A 23633-nucleotide genomic window follows, 5' to 3' on the forward strand; every position below is an offset into this window, starting at 1 on the left:
TTTCCCAAGGAGAAGTGGATTTCCTATTACTAGAAGTGCTCAAGCATCCAGGTGACTTCACAAGAATGCAGAAGATGTGACTTCTCACTGAAGGTAGCTGAATTAGGTGAGTTATGCTCAACCTTCCATGCACTACATTCCTCCAACCATTATCAGAGAACATTAGAACCAACATGATAGAACCTCAAAATTCACTTTTTCCTAAAAGGACATTATACCACATTTTACTCTGTTATTGTTTTATTATTTACAGTAAGGTTTTTTTTTTTTACAGTAATCTCTACACCCAATGTGGGGCTTGAACTCAAGACCCCAAGATCTAAAGTCACATGCTCCAACAACCAAGCCAGCCAGGTACTCCTATTACTGACAGTAAGTTTTAAGGGCATGAATAACGATAGAATTGTCAAGAATTAATTTTATCATTATGGTTTTTTTTTTTTTAATTTGAGAGACAGAGCGAGTACGAATGTGTGTACGTTCAAGCCGGGGAAAGGGGCAGAGGCAGAGAGAAAAGAATCTTAAGCAAGCTCCAAGCTCAGTGCAGAGCCCAACGCGGGGCTCGATCCCAGGACCCTGGGATCATGAGCCGAAATCACAAGTTGGACGCTCAACCAACTGAGCCACCCAGGTACCCCTATCATTATGGCTTTAAAACACAAAAATAAAAATACCATTAGTCTTGGTAGTACCACTGAGGACATATTTTATTGCTACAATAACCTTAAAACACAAAGATAATGAGTTTTATCGGGCCATGTGACAAGATGATTAAGCCTGAGTTGGCAGGGAGATTTATGGATCAATAATGACACTTAGGAGTGCCTGGCTGGCACAGTCAGTGGAGCATGTGACTCTCGATCTTGGGGTTGTAGGTGCAAGCCCCATGCTGGGCAAAGAGACTATTTAAAAATAAAATCTTAAATAAAAAAATGACACTTAAGCCTGCTTTGAAAGCTCTTCTGCCTTCACCATCTGATAACTTTCTATTCTTTAGTTTGGACACACATTCCTGCTTTCCCTGCACTATATATAAGCCCCTATTATGTTTACCTGCATCATGTTTATGCAAGAATATACTTAACAGACAATAAATATGGTTTTTACCTACTTAATTCTAGTGTCTAACACAATACTTATTCCATAATGGATCCTAATAAATATCAGGGTAAATAAATGAATGTGGTCAAGGGAAAGGACAAACGTCACAAATTAAATAAATCTAAGTAGGAAGGGGCTACGGGAACTAGGTGATTAGACAGAATAGTGAATATCCTGGGTTACTACTAGCATGTCAAGGGGTCACAGAAAGAAAATTCAAAGAAACAGAAATTCATGCTTCACTAGTAGATGGTCATGGGGACTATGAAAAACAAGTTCATTTTTCTGGCTAATTTTAGCACAAATTCCCATATCCCAACTGAGAAGCACTTTATTATTCCAAGAGAATCAAATGTTTCACTAAATTCATACACCTTTTATCACTATCACCTCTGACCATACCATGACTTTGGAACACACACTTTTTCTTTTGTACCGCTCCAGCCAGAAAGGCGCTCTGGTCAGCCTTTGGGACTCAAATATAGGACTTTTCTTGCTATTCCAGGGACCCTCTGAAAAGAAAACCCTCTCTTTTTCTTTTCCTCTTTTGAAGAGGCATTTTTAGATTGGACTTAGAGTGGAGTGTATCTTGGCAAACACTTTTGGCTCTAGAGACCTAACAGGAACTAGGGTGGAGTCACTGGCAAAGGAAGCCAGAAGCGAACTGCTTAGACTTTAAAGCAGACGGTGCTTACATTGTCTAACCTAACTCAGGAAACAACGGATAAAGAAAGTGGATGAGGATCCAGGGAAGTATCCCTGCTGAGGGTCAGAAAGCATGCAATTTGGCTTTCCGTCCCTCAAAAACTAAGAGTGGTGATAGGAAGCTGGAGAGAATGCTGCTCTAGCTCTGTGGGGAAACTTCACCCTCCAGTGGCTGACAATTTGGCAAGCAAGAGTACTACAAAGTTTGATTTAGCAATCTCCTTTCTCTCTCTGCAGTGCTCACTATTATTCACAATTAATACTGCAAGTTATTAAAAAAAAATTCAGCCTCTATTAGGCTCATAGTCAGATTATAGCTTAAAAAAGAAAAAGACAAAGACAAAAAGATGATAACCCAAAACTCGGCAAAATACAAAGGGTAAAATGACATGGAGGATAATCTCTCCTATTTTTCAATTACAAAATACAACCAATTTTTAATATAAATTTTACCGGTAATTTTTCTTGGGGTGATAGGCACAACTCTGAACTACATTCAACAAAATTTAACATCACATTTTAACCTTCTATGGTTATTTATCTAGCCACCACAGATCTCTGACATGTCAACTGAATGCACAAATATTTCACATGAAAATATACTAATGTGACCAATATTTAAAATTAATTTCTCTGTTACTTACCCATATTTATAGGTACCTTGAACTTGAGAAATATTCAGATTACTGCTCAAGTTTCTTGCCAGGGCTGTTGGAATAATAGGGATGGGCTTCACAGGTGTGCATTTAAAAGTATGCGCTAGAGTTACTGCTGCCCAATGCAAGTCCAAATCCACATTGTCCAAACTTTCCCTGGAAGTGATATGAGCTCTTAGGGAAAGCAGTTTACCACAATCCAAGGAATCTTTGCTACATACATGGTGCTGCAGAGCCTGAAGAATCAATATTATACAATTATTTTAAAACTGTGAGGGGAGGGAAATAAAAAATAAAACTTTTTTTTTTTTTTTAAGTAGGCTCCACACCTAGTATGGAGCCCAACACAGGGCTTGAACTCACCACCTTGACATCAAGACCTGAGCTGAGATCAAGAGTTGGACGCTTAACCAACTAAGCCACCCAGGTGCTCCATTAAAAAATAAAACTTTAGGGGCGCCTGGGTAGCGCAGTCGGTTAAGCGTCCGACTTCAGCCAGGTCACGATCTCACGGTCCGTGAGTTCGAGCCCCGCGTCAGGCTCTGGGCTGATGGCTCAGAGCCTGGAGCCTGTTTCCGATTCTGTGTCTCCCTCTCTCTCTGCCCCTCCCCCGTTCATGCTCTGTCTCTCTCTGTCCCAAAAATAAATAAACATTGAAAAAAAAAAATTAAAAAAAAATAAAATAAAATAAAAAAATAAAACTTTGAGGGGCGCCTGAGGGGCTTAGTTGGCTGAGCACCTGACTTCAGCTCAAGTTATGATCTCGTGGTTCGTGAGTTCGAGCCCCACGTCTGGTTCGCTGAGGACAGCACAGAGCCCACTTCAGATCCTCTATCTCCCTCTCTCTGCCCCTCCCCAACTCACACTCTCTCAAAAATAAACATTAAAAAATGTTTATTTTTTAATTTAAAAAAATATAACTTTGAAATTTGTCCACATCTCTAAAGGTTTTGTTTCATACTGGTGCATGTATACACATATATACCTTGGATTAACAAAATTAAACAATTTCTGATTTGTGATATTTCAATTCTCTCATTTCTTCCATGTGACCAAAAAGCTACATGCATAATTATGTCAAAGCAAGTAAGAATTACTGTACCAAGCTCCATCATCTATTGCCAGATGTGCCAGCAGCATTTCAAATTCTTATCAGAGAATGTCACTTCCAATAAACATTCATCACATGAAAAAAATGAATGTTAAACTAACTCTGACTCAATTCAGAAAACCTAAAGTCCATTCTTTGATTATTTTCTTATTGCCCTAAAGTGTCAGGTAAGTTCTTCCTGCATAGTTGCTCATGCCCACTGTGTCCTTCCTAGAATCGGCCACCACTCTAGAGGCTAATTACACCCTAATACACATCTGACTATTGCAATGGCTTACCTACTCTCTCTGACTTCAGTCAGGCTGCCGTATCAAATAAACTATCCTTGATTTCATATTATCTCCTCTTTTCAGAAACTTTCAATGACTCTACATGGCCCATATAACAAATGTCAAATTCCTCAGCCTGGCAGATAAGGCTCTCTATAATCTGGCCAAGCTCATAGTCCAATCTGATTGCCCACAAACACAGCAAAAATCTACATCCTTAATATCACCCTGAGCACATCCTGCACTTCGTTATCTTGGCCATATTGCTTCCCCTTCTGGAATGCTACCCATATTACCTCCCCAGAATTTCTACCCTCAGAAACCACATTTAACTGTATTTTAACAACATTCAATCAGAAATTATTACGAATACTTGTTAAATATGGGTTTATTGAAATACAACACAGGACATATAATTTGATACTTGTGTTGAACTAAGAATAATCAAGTTATCAACAAATCCCACCTTAAAAGCTGAACTGAAGTCATCTGCATCATGAACTATTACTTCTTTTGAACAAACTCCATGAGTATAAATTTTGCAAGGAATCACAAAGTCCCCAGGAAGAGCAGCAGTAGGGGTTCTTTCTAAACATTCAGGTACTTCTCGACCAGGATCAAAACGATCTACTGTCAATGTCACACTTTCTTCATCTGAAGAACAAAAATAGCAGTTATTATTATAGCATGACAATAAAAATTTGAAATCAACCAAGCCAGCCTACAACTACAGCAAAGCATTTTGTTCATAGCAATAGTACACTAAACTCTTATTTTAAAAAATGACTTGCATATACATTCTTCCACGTTCACAGACTATGAAGTCTGTGATGGGTAGTGTCAAGTTTTACTTACCTTTGTAACCTTGGTATACAGCAAAGAAAATAAGCACGAAGAATATTACAATAATTGGCTGAATTCAAAAGACAAATTCTATTACAGTTATAAAAATATTTTTTTACATATATTACCTTCATCTACTATGAGAGAACCAAGTAAAAAGCATGGCAGGTTTTTTTTATTCTGCTTAGCATGACGATAAGCAAGTCGGATGGTCTTTTCAGTTACCACAAGCTTTGGATTTCTGAAAAATAACAGAAGTCTTTTATGAATGTGATAGATCTGATATCCTAGAAAACCCTCCTGCCATGATAATGCCTAAAATATAACACACATCTTTTAATATGTATAGAAAAATCATTGTTGGGGTGCCTGGGTGGATCAGTCAGTTAAGCATCCAACTCTTGATTTCTGCTCAGGTCACGATCTCACTGTGAGATTGGGTCCTACATGGGGCTCCATGCTTCAGCACAGAGCTTGTTTAGCATTCTCTCTTTCCCTCTCTCTCTCAAAATACATAAACTTAAAAAAAAAAAAAAAAGAAAAATCATTGTTGAGAAATCCTAGGGTCAAAAATGGGCAGGAGGTGGGGAGTGGGTAGAGAGAGCTGCCTGGAAACCAGGATTGTAACAAACAGACACTGAAGATATCGTTGTTCTCTGAATCTTTGCTGAATTTTATGAACCAGAGCAAGGATCAAGAAACTATGAGGCCAGGCTCCTGTTTTTAGAAATAAGGTTTGATTAAAATATCACATCCATTTGTTTACATATTGTCTATGGACTTCAGATACTAGCATTATTGAATCCAAAATATACAAAAATACAATTCAAATGTGTAAAAGCATATAAAAGGGACTCTAAAATACGGTCAAAGAAGAAGATACTATCAAAAAAGACTAGGCAGGGGCACCTGGATGGCTCAATTGGTTAAGCTTTCAAATTTTAGCTCAAGTCTTGATCTCAGAGTCTTGAGTTCAAGCCCCACATTGGGATCTATGGTCATAAAGCCTACTCAAAAACAAACAAACAAACAAATAAACAAAACTAGGCAAATTTAAAAAAGAACCACAAAGGACCTGCAGAAATAAAAATATAATCAATTAAAGACTCAATATAATGAACTGGGGATAGGTACATGGATTCTTATTATTATTTTATAAACTCTGCATAAGTATTATAAACAATCATATATATAGTATACTTCCACATTTAAAAAACCTAAATGAACAGGTTAAATGGTAACAAAGTACACTTAAAGAGAAAATTAGCAGTTGAAGAAAAAAACATTGTAGTAAAGACAAATAAAAAATATAAAAGATAGGTCAAGAGACATTAAGAATGAACAAGTCTAAGAAATATTTAACTGAACTTTCACAAGATTGTTTTTTATCAATGATACTATCCTTCTGTGCCATCTGGTCTAGAACTTAAATACTTTGTGACTTGTATCTCTCCTTTATTCGACTGAATCCATCATCAAATGCTACAAGCTATTTTCTCAAAATACCGGTTTCATTCTTTCCTTTTGATCTCAGTACTGCTACACTGCTCTAAACCCTTATAATAGCTCCCGTTTATTGAATACTTCCTATGTTCCAGGCACCATGCCAACTGCTGCTTTACAGAGTCTGTCTCATTTAATCCTTACAAGAGTGCTATGAAACAGGTATCATTATTCCCATTTTATAAATAAGGAAACTGATCCTTGCCTACTTTATTGAGGTTGCATTCATAAGTGGTAGAATCAGGATTTGACCCTCTAGGCAGTCTGACTCCAGTTACAGCACCTTAAACAAACCACTGTGGCATAAATCTATGTTGCTTAGATTACAAAAAATCATCTCACAGCCAGGCTAACTCTAGACTCTCCCCACTATGACCCATCCTTCTTAGAATTCTGCTATTAACAAATAATTCCCTTACATACAAAATCGCAGTGAATCTCTATCTTCTATTAGTTTAAGCCTAAGCTGTTATGTCTTTCTTTCAAGATCCTGGTTATAACCATATTTTACAGTCCTTCTAACATGATCTATCCACTCAAAATCAGTTCAATCTTCTCAATGCTCTACAAAGGTATTTATCATATTTTGTCTTTTGAATTCCTGTAAGACTTAGAACTTTAGATCTGCGAACTGTGAAATTAATATTACTCCTCAAAAGCATAAGAAATAGATTTAGGGGCCCTGGGTGGCTCAGTGGGTTAAGAAACGAACTTTGGCTCAGGTCATGATCTTGTGATTCATGAGTTCGAGCTCCGCGTTGGGCTCTGTGCTGACAACTCAGAGCCTGGAGACTACTTCAGATTCTGTGTCTCCCTCACTCTCTACCCCTCCCCTGCTCACGCTATCTCAATCTCTCTCAATCTCTCTCTCTCAAAGAATGAACCAACATTAAAAAAAAAATTTTTTTTTAAAGAAAAGAAACGGATTTAAGAAGTAGCAGAAGGGATAATTTGTTTGAGTGGAGGTTTTGAATGGAAAAGTTAAAAAAAAAATGAATTAGTCATAGTAATCAACTTCGCCTTACACATCCTTTCGACTCCTGTTTATACTGGTTTGATCTGAAAAAAGACACATCTTATACCTGTAGTAATTGAGGTGTAAATAGATGAAATCTCCTATTGGCATCGGGTTCCAAAGTGCACATTTTGATGGAGGAAAGTAGAAAGGTACCATTCTGCTTGTAGGAAACCTTTAAAAAGAAATTTAAATCAAAGCACAATGAAAAGCAAACTTGGCAGAAATTTTATAAGAAAGAGTTTAAAGTTAAATGATGAGGGGGCACCTGGGTTAAGTGTCTGATTCCTGATTCTGGCTAGGTCATGATCTCATGGTCGTGAGATCAAGTCCCATATTGCACTCTGTGCTGAGCATGGGGCCTGCTTGGGATTCTCTCTCTCTGACTCTCCCCTGCTCACCCAGTGTGCTCATATGCACTCACTCTCTCAAAATAAATAAACACTAAAAAAAAAAAAAAAAAAAAACAGAGTTAAATGATGAGGCTTATCAAACTACTTTTGTAATTTAAATTTTTTTTAATGTTTATTTATTTTTGAGACAGACAGAGACAGAGTATGAATGGGGGGAGGGCAGAGAGAGAGGCAGACACAGAATCTGAAGCAAGCTCCAGGCTCCGAGCTCCAAGCTGTCAGCACAGAGCACAGCACAGAAGGGCTCGAACTCGTAGACCGTGAGACCATGACCCGAGCCAAAGTCAGATGCTTAACCGACTGAGCCACCCAGGTGACCATTTTTATAATTTTAAAAGAGCTTAAAAATATTTTTTAAAAGTAAAAAAAAAAAAAAAAAGTAACTTTATTTCAAGAGAATAAGTATTCAAAATTTAGGTATAGCTTTTCCCTATCCTTTTTTTCCTATGCATACAGAAATTTATGTACACATGTTTAAAAAAAAAAAAAAGCCAGGAGGGGTGCCTGGCTGGTTGTCAGTAGAGCATGCAACTCTTGATCTCAGGGTCAGAGTTCAAGCCCCACATTGGGCATGGTGCCTACTTAAAAAAAAAAAAAAAAAGCAATTGGTAGCATCCATTCTATATATCCTTTTTAAATAACAGAGAAATAAGTATAAACCATGAATTTACATTTAAATTTAAAATTAGAGGCACCTGGGTGGCTCAGTCAGTTGGGTGTCCAACTTCGGCTCAGGTGATGATCTCACAGCTCGTGGGTTAGTGCCCTGAGTCAGGCTCTGTGCTGACAGCTTAGAGCCTGGAGCCTACTTCGGATTCTGTGTCTCCCTCACTCTCTGTCCCTCCCCTGCTTGTGACCTGTCTCTCTCTCTCTCTCTCTCAAAAATAAATAAACATTAAAAAAAATTAAATTTAAAATTAAAATGCTATCCTTCTGAATTAATTTCTAGATAGTATCTAATAAAATTATGAAAAGCACAAAAACTTAATACAGTCTTTATTTTTCAGTGGTTCCAAACTTGGTATCTTGGGTCCTATCACTTAAGTTTAATTACTGAAGCATCAAAAGGACATCATTATAATTCCTTAGCAAAGACTCTAGAGGCAGTGTAAAGCAAGGCTTCAATGTTAAATCATACAGAGTGCCATCACAAAGTTTATTTTACGTAAGTGAGTGACATGAGAACACCACAATAAGAAAAAACAATGGAAAGAAAGGACTGGGGAAAAAATAGCCAGTCACACATAATTAAAGCAAGAAAGGGACGCTTGCCAGGCTCAGTCAGAAGAGCATGTGATTCTTGATCTTGGAGTCATAAGTTCAAGCCCCACATAGGTGTAGAGATTACTTAAAAATAAAATCTTTAAGGGGCGCCGGGGTGGCTCAGTCAGTGAGGCATCTGACTTGACTTCGGCTCAGGTCATGGTTTCAGTTCTGAGACTGAGCCCCACGTTGGCATCCATGCCCAGCATGGAGCCTGCTTAAGGTTTGTTTTCTCCCTCCCTCTCTCTCTCTCTTTCTCTCTCTGTCTCCTCCCTCTCTCCCCCCCCCACCCTGCCCCTTTCCCACCCAAGTGCACTCTCTCAAAAAAATTTTTTTGTTTTATTTAAAAAATTAATAAAATCTTTAAAAAGAAGTAAAAAAAAATCAGGAAAGTTCTGACAGTGTATCATGTATTAAGGATACTTTATTCTAGACTCCAGACCTTACTTTTACATTATCAACTGATGAGGCTTCTCAACTAAAATACTAGCCTCGGGGCGCCTGGGTGGCGCAGTCGGTTAAAGCGTCCGACTTCAGCCAGGTCACGATCTCGCGGTCCGTGAGTTCGAGCCCCGCGTGGGGCTCTGGGCTGATGGCTCAGAGCCTGGAGCCTGTTTCCGATTCTGTGTCTCCCTCTCTCTCTGCCCCTCCCCTGTTCATGCTCTGCCTCTCTCTGTCCCAAAAATAAATAAAAAAAAACGTTGAAAAAAAAAATTAAAAAAAAATAATAAAAAAATAAAATACTAGCCTCATTTTACTGATTACCTACTACTGAGCACTTTACGTACAGAGGCATCCTGAGCACTTTACGTACACAGTATGTCTCACTAAAACTATTCTAGAAACACTTTATTATCCATTTTATAGATAAAAAACTGTAACTTTCCTAACTTCATACAACAATTAAGTAGCAAAGCTGGGATCTGAATCTAAGTGTGGCTAATTTGGAGTTTATACTTCTAAAAGCTGAATGGTATAGTGCTTTAGAACCTGGGTTCAAATTCTCGCTCTACCACATTGCTAGCTGTATGTTTTCAAATCCACGTCTAATTTGAATTCATAATATCTATGAGAAGGATTTTTAATCTCCTTTTTTTGAAATGAGGCCATAGTCTGAAATTGAGAAATCTGTTCAAGGTCACAAAGCTAGTAACAGTTTATCTATGTTTCTATATCTAATATATTTATCACTTATCAATTGAGAGGCAGTATGATGTGGTGGGTGAAAGCAAAATGTGGTGGAAGTCAATTGTTTAGGTCTGAAAACTTGTTCCAAAATCTGCTAGCTGTGTGACCTCGATCACATTACTTAATGTCTCCGTGCCTCAGTTTCCTCATCTGCTGAACAGAATAATACTGGTATCTCCTGGTAGTTACACTGAATATTAAATGAGTCAATATATGTAAAGGGTTTAGAGTAGAAGTCACATAAGGTTTAAATCCTGGCTATAACACTTACCAACTGGATAACTTTGGGTTGGTTAATCTCTCTACACTATAGTTTCCTCATTTAAAAAAAAGGCGGGGGGGGGGATTGGATAATAACAGTACCTACACCTCATAGATTTGTTGTGAGGATTAAATAAGAATAGTGCAGGGTGCTTAGCACAGTACCTGGCACATAGCAAAATTTCAAGAAATGCTGCTATTAGTCCTTTTCTTAATCTAAGGTATGCAGGTAGACTTTAGAGGCACAAACAAAATTTTTGATAACAAAATTTTGTGGTACAACATTTTACATGTATGCATATAAGAGTTTTTTCTTAAGGAAGGGGATTCATGTTATCAGATATTCAAAGGAGTCTGTAACCCCAAATTAACTCAGAACTGCTGCTTTAAAGCCCAGAGATTACTGAAAATCAGAGGTCATTAAGTTAAAAAAAACAAGAGTTGAGTATTTTAGGAATAATCAGTTTATTTTTAAAATTTTTTTAAGTAATCCCTACACTATGTGTGGGGCTCAAACTCATGACCCCAACATCAAGAGTTGCATAACCTACAGATTGAGCCAACCAGGTGCCCCAGGCAAAATGTGTAGTTACCTAGAATGTAAGGCATGAATCTGACTCAATAATATTATCTTACCTGGAATATAAGAAATGAATTTGACTCAATAATAAATAAAAAAGGGAACGTATTGACTTGTTGCAAACACAACAAGTTCTTCCAAAGAATAGAAGTTGACAGATTTTCAAATAACAGGTGGCAGTAGGATAAAACAGAAGGGTCAAAATTAAGCAAAAGGATTATGATAGCCTCTTTGGGTTATGTTTCCCATTGTCTTCAAAAACACCTGGCACAAAAGAAAAATATGGAGAATGAAGGTAACTCATGGATGTAGTTATAGTTTAGAAGAAAAAAATTCACATGTCACCGTTAATTGTTCCTCCCTGGGGGAAAAAAAGAATAATGAATGATCCAAACAGCCGCATAACACAAGCCAATTTGCCTTGTCCCCATAGTATTGACAGACTGCGAAAATTAGGGGACAGGTGGCAAGCTCCTCCTTCCTATTCCACATGAGTGGGGAAAGGCTTAGGAACATTTAAAGAAACTTGGGACATCCAATGTGCAATTTTTCCCATCAAGGATTAGGGTTTAAACAAGGGAAGGAACCTAACCACTTTCTCATTTGTCTAGGATGTAAATAAGTATGTACGTGATTTTTAGCCCCAAGAACTCAGGTTCTGTTTCCCATCAATAAAGATGCTCTGTGAAACCAAAAAAAAGGAGGTAGGAATGAAACTGATATTTACTAAGTGCCTACTATGTACCAGACCCTTTATTTTAGTGTTCTTATTTAATCCTTCACAATAATCTTCTGTTACATAGAGATTACTATCCCCCATTTACAGATGAGGAAATTGAGGCTTAGAGAATTAATTAACTTGATCAAGGTCACCCACCTACCAAGTGGTAGAGCTAGGATATGGAACCAGATTTTCCCAATTGGAAAGTTTGTGTTTTTTTCCTATTCCAACCTATCTTTCCAACTTATGAGAAGCAGTTAAAAAAACATTTTGTGAAACAATTTCTATACCTGGTATTCATCTGGGGCCCTGTAAGAGGATATCTAGGCTCCATGATAGTTGGTGAATGATGTATTCAATATCAAATGCTCAGTATCCTAAAGAAGTAAAGAGAATGTTACTAATGAGTGACAAAAAAAAAAAAAAAAGAAATACGATTTAACCACATATTAACAGAAGTGTAGGCAAAATTAGGTAACTTATATTAAGTACTTTCATCTATAGAACAGTAAGATAAAATGCTCATGGATTCTGAACATTTTCATACTTTATAGTCATTTTGCCTATAAATTAATATTAACATTTATTCTAGGCAGCAATACCTACCAATGTATCTATTCATTAAGGAAAGCACAGATTCTGGGTTGCCTGGGTGGCTCAGTCAGTTAAGTGCCCAGCTTCAGCTCAGGTCATGATCTCAAGGTCTGTGAGTTCGAGCCCTGCATCAGGCTCTCTGCTGTCAGTGCAGAGCCTGCTTCAGATCCTCTGTCCCCTCGGCACCACCCCCCCCCCCGCCCCTTTCCCACTCACATTCTCTCAATGATACATAAACATTATAAAAAAATAAAGAAAAGCACAGATTCTTAAAAAAAAGAAGAAAAAAGAATGAAAGAAAAGCACAGATTCTGTTAACAAGATCCTCATAACCATTTAGTAAGCTAGGTATAGTAGGGCAGGCAATACTTAATACATGAAATTTTGACCAAAAGTGTCATAATCAGAAAACCACAAAACAGGACATCGGAACAACTTGAACTAGATATTTACTGGATCTGTAATGAGGTTAACAAATGTTAAATCTCATGGAGATGGAAGACAAATATTACATCCCCACAAACTGACTTGTTCCCGTGAAAAATCAGTGGTCTTTGTTTGGCTGCACATGCCCTCTCTGGGTACTTCTTTTCCACTGCCGTTGCTTCCACACCCACCTGTACATAGCAAACTTTCAGCTTCCATCTCTCTTCTAAGTTTCAAAACCGTATTTCTAATTGCCTGCTGGGTATCTTCATTTAAATATTATCAAAGCAAAATACAGGGCTAGTCCTTTCTTTACAGTTCAGTATTTCCTATACTCTTTTATTAGGCCTTAGAGTTCTTTAGGCTCTGTACATTTCACTTCAATTTTAGCAAGAAGGAATCGTCTGAAGCAAGATAAGAGAGGAGAGTTATAAATGCAGGTACAGAAGAGATTTTTCAGACAAAGCCAGAGGCTGAAATTATTTACTATAATAATATCTTATTCAAAGTGCTCTTGTAAGGTTGATAAAAAGTCCCTCTTGGAGACATCTGGACTTCATGTGTCTTCTATAGAATGAAGGCTTTAAACTTGAAAGCCCTTCTACACCACTTGGTTGTTACGGATAACAGTATTCAGATTGATAACTAACTGTAGGAAATATATAAAGTGCCATCTTTCTTCAATGAACAAGAATCTTAAACTTGTCTCTTCTTCCTTTATGTATTAGGATAAAAAAATAATGTTGACCTATTTCTCATATTAAAACAATACATGAGTTTATTTTTACAGTATCACGTAAGCAGTGAAAGCTAGTGAAACTGAAACCACACAACACCTATACCTAGTAAAATATATTCCCCTCGGATAATGGCATGCATCATGGTTTATCAAAATGGAAACCCTGAAGTCATCCTTACCTCTTCTTCCTCCCTCTTTCCCATATAAATTCTGTCTTTCCATCTCTACCACGGTAGTTCCTGACTACATCAACTCTCACCAGATTTACTGAAAAGCCCCCACAGTGCTCCTAGAAGGGTATTTATGCATATCTGACCAAATTACTGCCTCTGCTTTAAAAGCTGATGGGTCTTGTTTAAATACAGAAAAAAACACCTCCACGATCTGGCCCCACTCTATTATTCCAACCTTATCCCTCATCCACTCATCCTACATTCCAATCAAATTGAACTACTTACAATCCCCCGAGTTTGGGTGTCTTTTGCACAGGCTGTCCCTTTAACTTTAAATGTCTTGGTAAATCCCCCTCATCCTTCACAATCCAAATCGAATGTCACTTCCTCTGGAAAACCATCTCCTAAACACCGCCTGTGTTCACACACATAGCATTTTCACACTTTATTGTTCACACATTTCTCCCAGTAGACCGCGAACTGCAAACACTAACTGATCCCTTACCAAGAAGCCATCTGAATTAGATGTGAGAAACACAGGAACGAACATGCAGGGCTTCAGTCCACAAATTTTCATAGTAAAAACACCTTTAAATGGCACGTTATCGACTGCAAACCTCTTTCACATACCTAAGGACAAACGATTCATAGGAAATTCACGGTCCGCTTAGTTTATTTCTTCCACTACTTCCCCTTCACGTCATCAGCCCCAGGCTCCAGGAGCACTGAGAAGCCACCACAAGGCCCTGAATGTAGCCCACCGTCCTTCTCCGTGCTCCACTGCCGCCCTTCGGGAGAATCCGCGACACAACGCCCCACTCACCGCCACCGCCGCCCAGCGGGGTCTGTTTGTTGGGCCGGAACAGAGGTCGGCTCCAAGGAGCGCCGCTGCCGCCTCCGCCCCGCCTCTAGGACGTTGGGGTCGCGGGAACCAAGGCGGCAAACACAAGCTCGGTAAACCGAAATCCGCGCCGCGCCTACTGACTGGTCAGAAACCCAACCCTTCAGGGACAGGGGCGGGGCTAGAGGCAACGCGCACGGTCGCCGAGGCGTGCTAGTACGCTAACCAATCAGCTCTCTGCGCCGTTCCTGTGCTTGACCAATCCCAAGCCTCACTGGAGAAATAGGGGCGCCATCGGCTCTCCACTATCAGGATCCGGAGGATTTAAACACTTCATTTTGGTCAACGGTTAAGTTCCGGGCAGGGGAGGACATTGCGCAGGCGCAATGAAGAACTTAACCCGATGTAGTGAGGGTGGCAGAGGAAGCCGGAAGTGCTTGTTGTGCAGATTGTTTGTGGGAGGTTAGAAGCGAATCAAACCGTTTGCTTGAAGGAACAAAAGAGAGGAGTTAGATTTCTTTTCGTTTCTTTCCTCTTTTTTTTTTAAATGTTAATTTTATTTTGAGAGAGCGTGCTTGCGAGTGGGGGAGGAGGGTAAAGAGACAGGGAGAGAGAGTCCCGAGCGGGCTCTGCACTGTTAGCACGGAGCCCGGGCTCCATCTCCTGAATCGTGAGATCATGACCTGAGCCGAAGTCAAGAGTCAGATGCTCAAATGACTGAGCCACCTAGGCGCCCCTCTAGTTTCTTTCCTAAGAAGAATCCTCTCTGAATAACAACAAAAATTTTCTTTTAAATGTCTTACCGTTGAGGGGCTCCTGGGTGGCTCAGTTGATTGAGTGTCCAATTCTTGATTTCGGCTCAGGTCATGATCTCAGATATTGAGGTGGAACCCCTTGTCGGGCCCTGCCCTGAGTGTGGAGCCTGCTTGAGGTTCTCTGCCTCCCTCTCCCTCTGCTTCTCCCTCAAACGTGCCTGTGCCTGTGTGCATCGTCTCCCCCTCTCCTCCCCCCCCCCGCCAGTAAATAAATAAATTCCTTACTATTGAGGAAAAAAATAACGTGACTTAAATTTATAAACCATTTATATTTAGTGTCTACAACTAATGTTGGTAATTGGGCCTTTTCTGTCATTTTTTATATGGTTGTCCTGCAACAACCGAAGTAGGTATTAGTATCCCTACTCAACAAACGAAGAAATGTAAAAGATGACACAGCTAATTAGTGCAGAGTCAGGATTCCAAATGCCACTTAACTTTCTTCCACATTCCATTTCTGTTAGTTTCCTGAGCAATATGGGAGCGTCAAAGTCGAGATGTGTTTGTAAGCTGTATTGTTCTGAAGGAGCTCACCCTTTTGAGGGAGTGAAGACACTCTCCTGAAAAATGTATCAAACTAGCCAAGAAATATATGCTATATAGAATGTCATTCTCTGCTTTCCCGGAAAAATTCCTAGAATCTAAGGCATACATTTTAAGAGAAACGATGGTGAGTTCCTCAGTGTGAGAGTAGGAAGAGCCAGTGATGCATGTCTGACAAAGTGTTGGCAAACCCAATAGGGAACTTTGGAGCAAAGATTGTCCATTAGAGGAGCCCCACATTAGGCATAAATGGCTAGAATCCTTGCTGCGTTCAGTCATTGCCTGGGCCTTCCCAGAGAAAGCAAGCACCAAGGCAGATTCAGAAGGGCACAGCAAGAGGCTGATAGCTAAGTGTATGTGATTGGCATGCTCTTTCTGGAGAGAAATTCAAGTGACACGCCTTGATGGCTGTCATGAGTTATGTTAAGTGCAAAGTCCCTGGGGTGGGATCTTCTTGGCATCTTTCAAGGAAGGCCAAGTAGGCTAGTATGTCCTTAGCAAAGTGACTGAGGAGAAGAATATTAAGGGTTGAAGGGGGAGACGGTGTTGGTAAACCACACAGGGCCTTAGAGGCCATGATAAGGATTTGGCTGCACTTTTGAGTTAGATAGGAAGCCTCTGGAGTATTTTGTTTTATTTTTTAAAGTTTATTTATTTTGAGAAAGAAAAGGGGGAGGGGCAGAGAGAGGGCAAGAGAGAATCCCAAGCAGGCTCAGCAGTGTCAGCGCAGAACCTGATGCAGGGCTCGATCCCATGAACCATGAGATCATGACCTGAGCCTAGATCAAGAGTTGGGCACTTAACTGACTGAACCACCCAGGCACCCCTACTGGAATATTTTAGAAAGGGGGCTGACATGATCTGATTTTAGGTTTTGGAAGGACTACTGTGGTTGCTACTTTGAGAATAAACTGTAGGGAGCAAGGGGAAGCAAGGAGACCAGTTAGAAAGCTGTTGGAACGACCAAGGGGAGACAATGATGGTGGCTTGAACCAGAATGGTAGCATTGGCGGTGGTGAGAGGTTGTTGGATTCTGGATATGGTTTGAAGGTAAAATCAACAGGATTTGATTACAGATTGAATTTAGGATGTAAAAGAAAGGGACTTTGTGTGGGGCCCTCATGATCTATGGTTTTCTTTAGAACTACTTTAAGATATCTGAAAGAGAAATGTAAGATGAGCTGCTATGAATCAGACAAAAAGGAAAGGATGAGTGTAACACATAATTCCCTACTCCTTAGGTGTGTGCTTGGCATAGTGAAATCCTTCCAAAGTGTACAGTATAGAAAGGATGGAAGGAAAGAGTAACTTTACAGTGGAAAAACAACGAAAGCTACTTCAGCCAGGTGATTAACGCCAACATTAACCATCATACGTCATGTTGATAGTATGTCCACGGGATACGCTGTGTTGAAAACAGCTCTTTACCTTTGTGGTCCTCCTTTCAGTAACCTATAGACCCAGTCGTATTCTGAGAAAAACACTGGACAAATTCTAATAGTGGGGAATCCTATAAAATACCTGACCTGTACTTTTCAAAACCATCAAGGTTGTCAAAAATAGGGAAAGTCTGAGAAACCAGCCAAGAGGAGCCTAAAGAGATATGACAACTAAATGTAACGTAGTCTCATGGATGGAATCGTGGAACAGAAAAATGACACGAAGTTAAAAACTATGAAAATCTGGATGAAATGTGGACTTTAATTCATAATAATGTAGCAATATTGATTCATTAATTGTAACAAATGTACCATACTAAATATAAGATGTTAATAATAAGGGGAAACTGTGTGTGGCGTATATGAGAACTCTGTACTATATTCTTAATTTTTCTGTAAATCTAAAACTGTTCTAGGAAATAAAGTCTACTAAAAAGAAAAAAGGAAGGGACACCTGGGTGGCTCAGTTGGTTAAGCATCTGACTCTTGATCTTGGCTCAGGTCATGATCTTGCAGTTTGTGAGTTTGAGCCCCACATCGGGCTCTGCGCTGACAGTGCAGGACCTGCTTGGGATTCTCTCTCTCCCCCTCTCTCTGCCCCTCCCCTGCTCTCTCTCTCTCAAAATAAAGAAATAAACTTTAAAAAAAATTAAGAGAAAAATATAAAAGGAAGGGCAATAGGAGAGTTGAAGCATATGCTAATTTTTTGAGCAACAACAATAAAATAAAAAGTATTTTTTGCTTAATAACTCAAATACTAATAAAACTTCAATTAAACATCTTATTACCACTGGATTTTTAAGCAGGATATACATTTAATGATATACATAAAATAGATATTTTTCAAATTAAATGATGAGAAAAGTAATTATTTATTTTAGGATTGGAATGACTCAGCCTTATATTTAGGACAGCTTAGAGGTGCCTGCCTAAAGGACCTACTGCCCCAGATATTAAAAAAAATTTGAATTTTGTTATAATGTAACAAGCACTGGCTTTGGGGATCTGGCCTCAATTCTGCCATTTAATCTCTCTAGGATTGACTTTCCTCATTTGCACATTGTACATCATCATAAAAAAGAGTTAATGAGTGTGAAAGTTAATTAAAGTTAATTAAAAGAATACCCATATATTATTATTTGTCCAGTTATATTCACCACAGACAGTGTTAATAAATGAGCAACACATTCATAGAGATTAAGGGAATTGATTTGTATTTGTAAATTAGAGAATTACAAGTTTGTAATTGTAAATTAGAGAATAAGCTTAAGGAAATAAAATCTACAAATGCCATTCCAAGGATCTACTATGCAATGGCATAGGGAATTGGAAGGATATGACAAACATAGAACAAGGAAGGCACAATTCTATTTTTGTTAATGTTTATTTATTTTTGAGAGAGAATGAGAGAGAGAGAGCAAGCAGGGGATGGGCAGAGAGAGAGGGAGACAGAGGATCCAAAGCTGGCTCTATCCTGACAATGGAGAGCCCGACATGGGGCTTGAACTCATGAATCATGAGATGATGACCCGAGCCAAAGTTGGACGCTTAACCAACTGAGCCACCAAGGCCCCCCAAGGAAGGCACAATTTTAAAGGTGGGGTAATAAGAGGTAATTATCCAAAGCAAATATAAATCATTATTAGATTTCAGGCCAGTTTGAACAGACTGAATATATACTATGCTATTCTTTAATCCCCATTTTTATATATTTATGCCATTTCAAGACTGTATGGAATTGCTCTGGTTATAGGTCCCCACAGAGAAAAGCTACAGGCCATAATTTTCAAATTTGCAAGTGCTTTAATTTGCTTCACAGAGAATCATTTCTAGTATTTCATACTTTTTAAAAAAAATGTATGAGTTTGTTGACAATGCTAAAACAGGGAAAAAAATTGTAAAGGGCAAAGTTCATCCAAAATTCTACATCCTAACACATCAGTTGTTTTTACTTTACCTTATTCCCTTTCAGTCACTGTCCACATGACATAGTCTTTATGATTACATAAAGTGTAATCAACTGGGTACATATTCAGTGTCATAAACCCTGGCGTGCCTGCTAGAAGTCTGAGAGAATTAAAGAGCAATTGTTATCACCAGGAACAGGGAAGTTGGAATCAGTTATCAGTTCTGTTACTCAATTTCTCCAAACACCAATTTTCCCTTTCTCTATTTACACTTCTGAGCTAAGCTAGACTACTGCTCTTTAAAAATAACTATAGCTTTGCTTTTTTTTTTTTAATGTGCAGTGTGGGGCCCAATGCCAGGCTTGTCTCATGATCTTAAGATCAAGACCCAAGTTGACTTATTTTACTTATTTTTTAAAAAATAGGGGCACCTGGGTGGCTCAGTCGGTTGAGTGTCTGACTTCAGCTGAGGTCATGATCACGTGGTCTGTGAGTTCAAGCCCCTCGTCAGGGCTCTGTGCTGACAGCTCAGAGCCTGGAGCCTGCTCTGGATTCTGTCTCCCCCTCTCGCTGCCCCTCCCCCGCTCATGCTCTGTTCTGTCTCTCAAAATGAATAAACGTTCATTTTTTTTTAATTTAAAAAATAAATAAAAATAATACATAATCTTTGTGTGGGGCATCTGGGTGGCTCAGTTGATTGAGCATCCACCTTTGGCTCAGGTTATGATCACACGGCTCATGAGTTCGAGTCCCGCGTCATGCTCTGTGCTGACAGCTGGAAGCCTGGAGTCTGCTTTGGATTCTGTGTATCCCTCTTTCTCTGCCCCTACCCAATTCATGCACTGTCTTTCTCACTCAAATATAAATAAAACATTTAAAAATTTATAAAAAAATAATAATCTCTACACTCAACTTGGGGCTCAAACTAATGACCCCGAGATCAACAGTCACATGTTCTGCTGACTGAGCCAGCCAAGTGCACCTTATTTTACTTTTTTTTAACTTGGATTGCTTGGAATTAAGACAGAAATGATTAAACAACACACACAGTTAACTTCTCTAAAATTATTTGCTTAACTGAGTCAATGTAAAATCATCCTGATTTTGCAGGCAAGGAAACTATAGGTGTAATCACCCTACCTATAGTTTCAGAGTTAATCAGCAAAGACACTGTAGGACCTGCCAAGACAATCTCCCTTCACTGCTCAGCCTGCCATTTTACAGTATAGACCTGACTGAGCTCAGCTGACACACTCCTGAGAGGTTAGGCATATTGTTTGTTGTTAGGTTTGACACATCAGCTTTTTAAAGGCCATATTTCCTTTAACTAATGTTCTCAGAATCTTTGCTAAAAAGGTCCTTTGAGAAAGCATTATAGCAAGAACCATATCTGCAAAAAATGCAAATCTAAGTAACAGGAATCTTCATTTTAGAAACTCCACGAAGCATCGGGTTATGTAACACACTAAGCGTCTGCCAGGAAATAGATTACAATATAATAGGTGGCAATGAAGGCCTGAATGCAAAACATATGGCCTGTCATTCACCCTTCTATGCCTCCACACACCAGGTCTTTGTTTCATCACCCAGCCTGATCCTACAAACCAGTTCCTACATATAGGCAAGAAAGGTGTTTTTGGAATTACAGGGAAGTAGCTGCCAAAGACCATCACAAGTAGAACTTGAGTGGCAGCAACGAAATTAGTCAAAATCTTCCAAGGACCTTGGAGTAGTACCCTTAAGAGAGTGAATCATATTGTAAAAAGAGCAGGTTGTCATGCTGCACAAAGAGTAATCAGACATGGTCTCTTCCTTTCAGGAGTTTTTTTTTTTTTTTTAATGTTTATTTATTTATTTTTTTTGGGAGAGAGAGAGAGAGAGAGAGAGAGAGAGAGCATGAGTGGGGGAGGGACAGAGAGAGGGAACACAGAATCTGAAGCAGGCTCCAAGCTGCCAGCACAGAGCCTGATGTAGGGCTCGAACTCACAGACTGTGAGATCATGACCTGAGCCAAGGTCAGACGCTTAACTGACTGAGCCACCCAGGTGCCCCTCCTTCCAGGAGTTTTAAATCTAGTATGGAGATACACAATATACTACAACAGAAGTAAAGGAGGGAAGGAATAGGTGTGTATGGGTGCTGCTGGTGGTGGTGTGTGTAGAAGCACAAAAGGGGGGCACCCAACCCAGTCTTGGGAATTTGGAGAGCTTCCTGGAGGAAATAAAATCTGAGGGGAATCCTGAAAAATGAATGGTATGTACCAGCAAAGAGGCATGGTCAAGAATGGGAAAACAAAAGTGTGGGAATAGATGATTTCTCTCTAAAGGGCAATTATGATAAATAGGACAGATACATGGTGACAAGACTCTATTTCTTAAGATCCTATAGAATTCCCTAGAACATAGCCATACCCTGGAAATAGTAGGCATGCACTGAATATATGCCCCAAAGACCTAATGTACTTGATAAATAAACACATATGGGTTGGAGTTAGTTTTGAGGACACCTCTTATTATACATTTTTCTGAGATCAGTCTTTTCATCTGTAATGAGAACTAAGTTGGAAGGGATTTTATGAGTATGGAACTTTTTATCTTATAAAGGGGTTTCTACTGTACAGAAAGAATGCATATTTAAAGCCATCCACATGGAGTTTGTATTTAACTTTGCTATCTACTTCTTACGTGGTCTTGAACAAACTACTTCCACTTCCTGGCTGTTTCTCCAGCTGCAAAATGACAGTGCTAATGTCATAGCATTATGATGATTCTACAAGGCAAGGCTGATATGTAACCAACACACAACTGGTAAGACCGTATTGGTGGTTAAAATAGTGCATTATTTTCATATGAGTTGGTATATAACTACTCCCTTGAGCACTTTGAGAGCCCTCCATCCTTCTCCTGGAACACCAAGGACCTCCCCATGATCCAGCAATTAGAGGGCTGATGCCTAGTAGAGCAATCTTGGGACAAAAATACCTACAGATATCCTGATTGTACTGATTATTAAAAGTTTGAATATCATCCAAAAAATAGGCAATGTAAGTCAAATGCCTGGTACTTAGTGGATATTCAATAGATATTCATCAAATTTATTTAATCTATGAGTTCAATCTATGTGTTTAGCTAGGAAATGACCCTCTACTGGGTGACATCCTTTTATTCAGTATATAATTACTAAGGCATATTTTCATTGAATATCTGGTTGTTTGCATGTAGGTGGAATTCATTCTTTTCTCTGCCACCTCCAAGGAGTGGGAACACTGATCTAAGGCTAAAAAAAAAAAAAAAAAAAAAAAAGATTTCTTTGGGGACAAATTAGGACCAAGGTGCTAAGAGTTAGACCTTTCACAGTGAACAAGTAGAAGGGTTAAATGTTAAATTGTTAGAGTAGCAAGGTGTCTTTTATGAATCCTTGGCTTGGCTCCATGGGACTGCCTGGTGTGGTAACATCCATGTTTGGAAAAACTCCTCCATGTTTGTCCTCTTTCTACTCATAGCACTACTCACACTGAACACTCCAGGTCAACGATGTGGGGGAAAGGGGGAAAGGGAGAAGAGAGGGCGGGGTTCCCACACTAAGCATTTTACGTTGTGAGCCATTAAGTTTTGGGGTAGGTTTGTTATGTAGCAATAGATAACCAGAACAGGCCTAAAGTGCCAACAAATAAGAAATTGTTCTTCGGCCTAGGCTTGTTCTTCCTGAAAATAATTCCCTGGAAAACCCTTGGCAGAGATAGGTATATGGGTTTCACTTTTTTATTTATTTCCACACCAGTATTTTCCTTAGTTGCCTTGCATGGTTGGCACAAAGAACTGGGCAAGGTACAAGACAATAAGTACTCAATCTATGGTGGTTATAGTTCTCCAGGGCGACTTAGAGAGAAAAGTCACCACATCTTGCTATATATAGGTATTCAATGACATTTTGGACCCAAACTCCTGTGTGGATTCCTTATTCTGGTGGACTCTCTCTTGGAATCAAGAAAGGCTACTTTTTTGTCTATGGCCTAATGCCTTCACTAAAAGCTTGTGAATAGCTTCCTAATCCCTTTCCCACAGACCCCATATGTTGAACATCTTTCAACTTTAATTGCCAGGAGAGATACAGAAAAGACACTTAAGAGAACACGCACCAAGGAAAAGAAGGCACATTTGCTTACAGTATGGCCCTTTTTGTACTCCTACTCTCAGTATTATGACCAAGTGTTCTTATTTTCAGCGGACTTATCTCCTAGCTCCTCTTCCCCAGGGGGTGGAGGGGCTCAAACAAACAAAAAAAGGAATATTGTGAAGGCATAGGAGTAAGCTATTAATCATAACGTTTCTTTAGCTGCGATAATCTGAGATATCCCATTCCCTCTTCCATGGTGGGAAGGAAAAGGTAGAAATGATGGCAAGGTGGGAATGCAAGCTGGTGCAGCCACTCTGGAAAACAGTATGGAGGTTCCTCAAAAAACTAAAAATAGAACTACCCTATGACCCAGCAACTGCACTACCAGGTATTTATCCAAGGGATACAGGT

The 23633-nt window shown here is 39.2% G+C and overlaps 1 protein-coding gene across 1 annotated transcript in view; it reads right to left on the minus strand.

Moving 5' to 3' along the window:
* Positions 1 to 14474, minus strand: part of STIL (STIL centriolar assembly protein) — a 65272-nt gene extending 50798 nt beyond the window's left edge. The window contains exons 1-6 of the mRNA XM_030327177.1: positions 14192 to 14474; positions 11920 to 12006; positions 7271 to 7378; positions 4814 to 4926; positions 4309 to 4496; positions 2451 to 2698 (exon numbers count right to left, since the gene is read on the minus strand). Of these exons, the coding sequence (XP_030183037.1) occupies positions 2451 to 2698; positions 4309 to 4496; positions 4814 to 4926; positions 7271 to 7378; positions 11920 to 11963 (701 nt within the window). The 5' untranslated portion in view covers positions 11964 to 12006; positions 14192 to 14474. The remainder of the gene's footprint in view (positions 1 to 2450; positions 2699 to 4308; positions 4497 to 4813; positions 4927 to 7270; positions 7379 to 11919; positions 12007 to 14191) is intronic.
* Positions 14475 to 23633: the final 9159 nt, after the last annotated feature.

The sequence above is a fragment of the Lynx canadensis genome, chromosome C1 (genome assembly GCF_007474595.2).
Source record: "Lynx canadensis isolate LIC74 chromosome C1, mLynCan4.pri.v2, whole genome shotgun sequence".
NCBI classification, from domain to species: Eukaryota; Metazoa; Chordata; class Mammalia; order Carnivora; family Felidae; genus Lynx; species Lynx canadensis.